Below are 7,881 nucleotides of genomic sequence, written 5' to 3'. Positions count from 1 at the left end.
TTCTGTTCTATTCTGTTCTCATAGAGTATGACTCTGTCTAACTGACTGTTCTGTGTGTATCTCTCCAGGAACACAATGGGTTCTATAAGTCCCTGTTCTCCCTGCAGCAGACCCCTTGTTCCCTACAGCACCTGGCTTGATGGACACTACAGAACTACCTAGATGGACACGTGCACAAGATGGTGCCACACCTAGACCTGCCCACCTTCATCAAGAACAACCTGCTGCTGTATTTCAAATACTACGTTCACTGAGTCAGAGATAGAGCTAGGATGTATATAAACCCTAAACACTGGATGTATGGCATACATGGTATGATATGATGAGAGCTCCCAGCACTATAGAGCTCTGTATGTACTATAGGCTACAGCACAAACACTAGGAAACACTAGGAATTCAGTCTGTCTGTGACAATATTTGTTTTGCAGAATGACACAGGAGGGTCATTGTCACAGACCTACTGATTGTGGTACTAAGTTGACTACCACTCCTGGGTTCAGAATCCTTGAGATTGCAGAGTGTGAGTAAATGGATACCATTATGTACAGTACAATATATGGCAAAACAATCTATGTCAAAAAGTATGTATTTACAATTGATTGTGTTCATTGTATTGCTATTTTGGTTCATAAGAAAAAATGTAATTTGCTTTACAAGCAGAACCGTGTTTCTCCGCGTCACCACAAGGGGGTGTTGTGGTCTTTAAATGACAAATTAAAGAGATGTACTGTATTAGAGGGCTGGCTTTGTGTTTTTTTCTAGGATATTTTTCAACGAAAGGTGTAACTTTTGTATTTATAGTGCTATCATGGAACTGAAGTGTACGGGCGTAATATAGTGTAAAATAAAGGAGTAAAGGAAATAGATTTACATATTGAGCTTTTTCCCCCAAAGTAGTCGTGACTTCAGGGAGAAATAGATTACTTATTTGGCTTAGCACCTTGTCATATATGGTAATATAGTGAGATCAGTCAGTATATGAAAAAAAATGTGCGCACTGCTTTATCACAAAAAGGAACCAATTATGGATGTAGCTATAGCCTACTAAGTATTTGGTAGAGAAATAATGTCTACTTTTTAGAAGAAAATAAATCCTAAATGAACAAAAAAGTGTGCTCTATAACTCAGTCACTCTTGGTCAGAATATTTCTCATTAATAATTAAGATACATGATTACATTTAATCTCTGCCACTTGTATCCAAAGCGATTTACAGGAGCAATTAGGGTTCAAGTGCCTAGCTCAAGTCGGTCATGGGATTCGAACGAGCGGTTACTGGCCCCACGCTCTTAACTGCTAGGTTTACCTGCCACCCCAGATTAGAAAGTTATGTGATTTCACTGGCTTTACCGAAGTAAATGCAGGCTGTGACTTCAGTCATTTTGGAAATAATTCAACATTACCTGAAAAATGTATTTATAAAGACTTGAGACATGAGAATAAATATGAGAGACTGTCATGCAAAGGCTCGGAGGTTATCTTATATTACAAAAAGTGTCAGACAAATACAACACGCCAGTGATGGACGGAAATCATGAATAGACTATTGAATAAGCAGTGAGCTTTTATGTGTACGTTGCCAAGAAGGTTTATCGATGTTTTAAAATCTAGCAACTAGTGGGATGGACAACAATTGAATGGATAACAATCGAAAATATATATATATTAAACATTGACCAAACATAATGTAATATAGCCTAGTAGTTCTACAATATTTGTAATTTAACAGAAATTTAACAGAAAAACTACTTAGGTGAGGTGGGCGTTTCCAGTTGATAATTATGTGGAGAGGTCCAGATGTATGATTGTATGGGATCGGAAAGAAGTAGCATGCTTTTGAATACCAACCACCCGGCTTGGGGAAAATGGTGAACCTGTGTGACAGAGGGTGGTGACACGGAGACAGTATGCTGACTTGGGTAATGAACCTGTCACAGTGAGGCTCTTGAACTAGGCTACGCTATGTGCCTAGCGCATGCGGAGCTAAAGACATACCAAAGAAACTAAACCTGCAATGAAAAATAATACGATTGTAAAATAAAAGATATATTAGCAATATGTTACAACTAGAATACAAATTACAATAATGTAGGTTATATTAAGGTTTCAAGGAAAGTCAATCATCCCGTTCTTAGTGACATATACCAGTATAAACTAATACTAACAATACTTTCTGATTATTAGGTGACATAATTGTAATGTAACTGATCAAATAAACTATAGATTCCTGACTCATGAAAGAAAACAAGAATAAATCCAATCCTAGACATAAATGCAGAATGTATCACACATCGGAGAGAAAAGTTGAGGAGGTATGAGGAGGTTCTGGTTGGAGACTATATAATCAGAGTCCACTCCACTCTTTAAAAAAACGAAGAGGAGAGGAAAGCTATCTGGTTTCAATAGTTCAAAGCAAGGTGGTGCTGAATGGAGTCATTTGCAATTATAAGAATAATTAGCATCCCTTGGCACTCCATTGCTAATCAGACTCGGTTGGTGATATGTTTATGTCTTCATGCAATCAGACGGCCAGTTGGAGTGCCCGCGCGCCCCAAGGACTCAATAGAGGCTAATCATCATCAAGCATTGGCATATAAACGGTAAAATGATATCCGATTAAATCAACACTTATAAGAAAAGAGAAACGTGATTTTTCATTATTGCACATTTTGATTTTAATATAAACTTATAAGCATATAGAAAATGAGTGGCCAAAACCCTGAATGCGTCCATGCATAATTTTAACTATTCAACATTTAATTGGCAATTAGTTTAGGATGCATGCTCATTACATTTTACATTTTAGTCATTTAGCAGACGCTCTTATCCAGAGCGACTTAAAGTTAGTGAATTCGTCTTAAGATGGCTTGGTGGGACAACCATGTATCACAGTCATAGTAAGTACATTTTTCCGCAATAAAGTAGCTATCAGCAAAATCCGAGCTCGTAAACGGGGTCATGTGCGAGTGTTGTTCACGAGTTAAGTGCGTGTTTTAGTTTAATGTTAGGCCTATCTTAAAACTGAAAAACGAGTGTCTGCATATACAACTAACTTCATGGTAGCCCTACAGATACAAGCACGTTGGTACCCTGTTGTATTTTTAATCGAATAAAGTTTAGTCTCCAAAATGCCACTTTCAAAACGGCGCCGACTCGTTTTAAAATTGCCGTTGACCTCACATGTATGTCTTTTATCAGAATCAAATGTTGTACAGGATAACTCACTCTAGGGAATAATTATTACTGCACTTTTCTAAGGCCAAAGCATTGTTTTGGCTCGAGAGAATAGAAAAGTTTTACTCTTTCAAGAGAGGAAAAACATCTGCCTCTCCTCCGGCCCACTCCGATGCCATCCGTCCCGATGCCATCCGTCCCGATGCCATACATCCCAACATTTCAACAAAAGCACTGTTGTTTTATGTCATCCCTTGAATCCAAAGTAATTACTTATCATCAATCAAAATTAATAATAGCTGATTGGGTTGGTGTGGTCAACGATTATAGAAGGGTAAGGGCTGAAGCAGTCTCTCACATCGCTTCCAGTCAATGTGGACCGGGCAAATGGGGTGGAGGGCTGGGGGGGGGGGGAGTTGGGGGGCGTCTATTCGGTATCCACTGGGAAACTACCGCCTCTCGAGGCGGCCAAAAAGTCCGACACTGAAAAAGGAAATGAAGCGTAATTTGAGGAAGATGGATGAGTCCCCAGGGTACACCCCCTTTCATTCCTCTTGTATTGCAGATGATAAGCTAGGGCTCTCGCTCTGTGTGTGTGCGTGCGTGTGTGCCTGTGCGTGTGGGAGAGAGCCCATTGAATTGAAGTGAGAAAGAAGTGGAGGGAGGGAGAAGTAGAGGGGGAGAGCGTGTGTTTATGTCTCAGAGTGTGACAAATAGAGGGACAGGGAGTGGGCACAAAACAAGAAAGCGTCAGGTTTCAGTAAGCTTGAGGAGGTTTCGAGGAGCTGGTTAGTCAACGGGATAACATCACAGCGAAGGGACCTAATAACTTCACTCGACCTTTGAATCTAAGGTTTGGCGATTTGTTGAGGGAAGGAAGGGGCGCCTGAGTTTTCGAAAAAATAAGCCACAATTTTCTTCACAATGCAGAGACCGGGCGGCCAAGGGACGGCGTTTTCGATCGACTCCTTGATAGGAACTCCGCAGCCTCGGCCGGGACACCTGCTCTACACTGGCTACCCGATGTTTATGCCGTACAGACCCTTGATGATTCCTCAATCTTTATCTCATTCACATTTACCATCTGGCATACCTCCTTTGGCGCCGTTGGCATCTTTCGCCGGACGTCTTACCAACACATTCTGTGCGAGTTTGGGACAGGGGATGCCGTCCATGGTGGCTCTCACGACAACACTGCCGAGTTTCTCGGATCCGCCGGATAGTTTCTATCCTCCCCAAGAGCTCCCCGGACCTCGGTTAAGTGCCGACCCTGGAACGAGGAGAATAGAGAGCCCCCACTCAGATGATCTGCATGGAAGAGACAAGGGATCGGACTTACTCAACTTCTCGGAAACTTTTCAAACTATGCCAGGTAAGCTCCAGTCCCAGTGTCCATACGTTTCCGTTAGATTGGCACGTTGAGACCTAAATGCGTAAAACGCGCAAACGTCATCCAAATTAGAGTTTGGACTGGAATGCATGGACATTTAGCAACACAAAAAGACACTCAGTGCTGAGCATAAAGTTACACGCAGTTTATCCAAGGCACATATGATGCTGAAATTTAAGACACCATCCACACTTTTTCGAAGGCTGAAATTGTCATCATAACATACTATTCCACAAATACATTGTTTCATGACAAACCACACTTTCAAATGTGTATTAAGTCGAATTGTGTAGCCTAACTCAATTTTGTGAAACACTGTCTTCAATCTATTTGTTACATTAGGCATAATTTTACACCGTTTTTTACTTAACGTGACATTGGCCAATGTTACGTTAATACAGGTGTTATAAATGGCACTATAGGCCTACTAATTTCCTTTTACGAAAATACCGCAGAATACGAACTCTCCAACATTTTATTTTATTTATTTTACCTTTATTTAACCAGGTAGGCAAGTTGAGAACAAGTTCTCATTTACAATTGCGACCTGGCATGCCTATTCCATTTTCATTTTAGAGGCCTATGTGGCCAAGACAATGTCTCTGAATTTTTAAAGAGATAAATGCCTAATTTGCATTTGTGAGGTAAAAGTGTTGGCTGAACATAACTGGTTGTAATATATGTTGTCTTTCTTCATTGTCAATTTTTAGGTGAGACTAAATTGTACAGCTCTGACGATGAGAAGTTTGACCTGAAATCAGCAGACGCAGTTTGCAGTGACCGAGATGACAGCTCTGCCGTCGACAGCGAAAACGAAAGCTTCTCCGATGGGAACAACTGTGGTTCTTTATCCCAAAAGAGTAAACTAAAACCCGGGTCACAGGAAGCATTACCACCAGGAAGCTCAGCGGGAAAGAGCAGAAGAAGACGGACAGCTTTTACAAGCGAGCAGCTACTTGAACTTGAGAAGGAATTTCATTGTAAAAAGTACCTTTCGCTCACCGAACGCTCTCAAATAGCACACGCACTTAAATTGAGCGAGGTGCAGGTCAAAATTTGGTTCCAGAATCGTAGGGCCAAATGGAAAAGAATCAAAGCGGGAAACGTCAATAACAGGTCGGGAGAGCCTGTGAGAAACCCCAAAATTGTGGTCCCCATTCCAGTGCACGTCAACAGGTTTGCGGTGAGGAGTCAACACCAACAGATAGAGCAAACAAGGCCATGATGAACTATCCTGGCCTAAACTTTAAAAAAGAAACGGACATTAATTCTGACAAAAGAAAGTTCAGGGTTGTTAAATGCATGAAGCACAAAAAGGGATGGAATTTTTTGGTCAACAAGATTACTTTTTACATCACAAGAGTCCGATTAACTTGACAACATAGGATATCATGTTATCGCTTGGCAGATTAATGAATTTGTCAAATATGATATCATGTTTTATTTATTGTTTGTACATTTGTAAATATTATGTGTCGGGTGACACAGACAGCCACTATGAAATTGTAAACATTATTTTCTAAAATATTTATATCTAGGGCCTATAAATGTTCTGTTTATTATCTGCATGTGCTTCATTCGGTGAAGCTATTTCAAACTTGTTGTATTTGGTATCGTTTCGTTGATCACATGTTGCATGTACCTTACAAAGTTTTCATTTTTGGTAGGCTACTGTAAGAACTGTATTCGCCAGCTGTTTGTGAGAGAAAAATAAATATGTGAAGAAAAATAAATAACCAAACAAGGAAATACTGTAAAGTATATTGACTTATTAAATCCATTTATATTAAAGGTATGTATCTAAATGCATTATTGTTGCTGTTTTAGCCATAGTTTTAGAGATGGTGATTTGTGCTTTATATATAACATCTGTCTGCTCTCAGAAAATTAACAGTGAGCTATCTTTCTATAGAATATATTTTCCTCGCATTCATTAAGTAAAATACCACTAGGCTATTACATGACACTGTATTTTAATAGCCTACTAAAACTTGAAGTGAACTATAACAATAAACAAATAATAAAACAATTTGGAATAATATAATTGATAATTGATTATAATACACATATTCATAATAGTTATGGAAATTCTCATATATTATCTCAATCTCAAAAGTTGTTTTGCTTTGTAAAATAGGCATTAATAATCTGATATTATTGATTTCAGATAGTAAGTAAATAAAACGTCTGTATTGTATACCTATGTAATATCTGGCATGAATATGAAGACATTTTTGCACACTGTAGGCCTGGATGAGTTTGCAATGTAATGATATTGTAGGTCTTGAAAAAATACAAACGTGTCTCCTATCGTGAGTGGATTAGCTACATAATTGGACGACTGATACTACTGAATACTAAATCATATTCCACTTCACCTACTGTGTGCAAAGTCCAGCAGTTCGCCCTATCTAGGCGTTGATGATATACATTCAAGGTTCTCATTGAGCAGACAGAGATAAAGGAGAGATCAGACGAGGGTTTTGTGACTGGAAGCAGCAGTTATCTTTAGGAGGTGTTGTTGTCTCGAGGTGGAGTGATGGAGCGCCATTAGAACGGTCAAAACATACATCCTTATAGGAGTTGAGGAGACCAGACCAGGGAGGATGAACACTGAATGTGTGTGTGTGTGTTTTATGTAAATAAGCAACTCAGGAATACAGAATACATTTTCACAGCTGCAGCTTCATTTGGTCGCTACAGATTCATGTTAAACGTATTTTGATGTGTATGTAATTCATTTTGATCCATTTCCATCCATTTCAAACCTAAGAGCAAGTCATAAAAATCACAAATAGAACGTGAAAAAAGCTAGCAAATATTTGTTACTGGTGCACCTGTAAAACCAATTTATTTTAGGCTATATATATATGGGCTTGTGTCGTCGTTACTAGCGTGCTGAAAACGTTATAAAATATTTCCCCCCAGATCTAAATCTCAGCAGATGTTGTCTCAGGTAAACCTACTCCCTGTTCGAATAACTGATCCCACACATGTCCACGAAATTATCAAGCGCGATATTTGAGTCAATAAATTAAGCTAATTAGCGACACCTGCTTTTGCATTGTGCTGTCATGTTGAAGTCAACTCAATTATGACGATACAGATTAGGTATTACGGAAATAAGTGAAGAGATAATATGATAATATTTAAACGAAATATAATATAATATTAGCCTATTGTAAATTAAAAACAATTGCTTTGACTAATTAATTTCCGACTTCAAATAGGCAATGCCAGAGCTGACAGCTGTGGGTCGAGGTTGAATGATTTTAGAGTCTCGACCTCCAATGACGCCAGAATGTTTGGTGTGTGTTC

The 7,881-nt window shown here is 39.1% G+C and overlaps 1 protein-coding gene across 1 annotated transcript; it reads left to right on the top strand.

Annotated features, from left to right (window-relative positions):
• The first annotated feature begins 3,777 nt into the window (after positions 1 to 3,777).
• LOC109875433 (homeobox protein GBX-1-like) lies at positions 3,778 to 6,352 on the top strand. The gene is made up of 2 exons (XM_020467783.2): positions 3,778 to 4,545; positions 5,274 to 6,352. The coding sequence occupies exons 1-2, from the start codon at positions 4,098 to 4,100 to the stop codon at positions 5,786 to 5,788; spliced, it is 963 nt and encodes a 320-aa protein (XP_020323372.1). The 5' UTR covers positions 3,778 to 4,097; the 3' UTR covers positions 5,789 to 6,352.
• The last annotated feature ends 1,529 nt before the right edge of the window (positions 6,353 to 7,881 follow it).

This window comes from Oncorhynchus kisutch, linkage group LG30, assembly GCF_002021735.2.
Source record: "Oncorhynchus kisutch isolate 150728-3 linkage group LG30, Okis_V2, whole genome shotgun sequence".
NCBI lineage: Eukaryota > Metazoa > Chordata > Actinopteri > Salmoniformes > Salmonidae > Oncorhynchus > Oncorhynchus kisutch.
Note: the sequence above shows the minus strand (reverse complement) of the source record. Positions and strands in the feature narration are given on the sequence as shown.

Bases quoted from the DNA above. Each gene is read 5' to 3' on its own strand.
- LOC109875433 (XM_020467783.2), top strand. From the start codon at position 4,098: ATGCAGAGACCGGGCGGCCAAGGGACGGCGTTTTCGATCGACTCCTTG. The intron at 4,546-5,273 runs GTAAGCTCCAGT...GTCAATTTTTAG, and splicing joins AACTTTTCAAACTATGCCAG to GTGAGACTAAATTGTACAGC.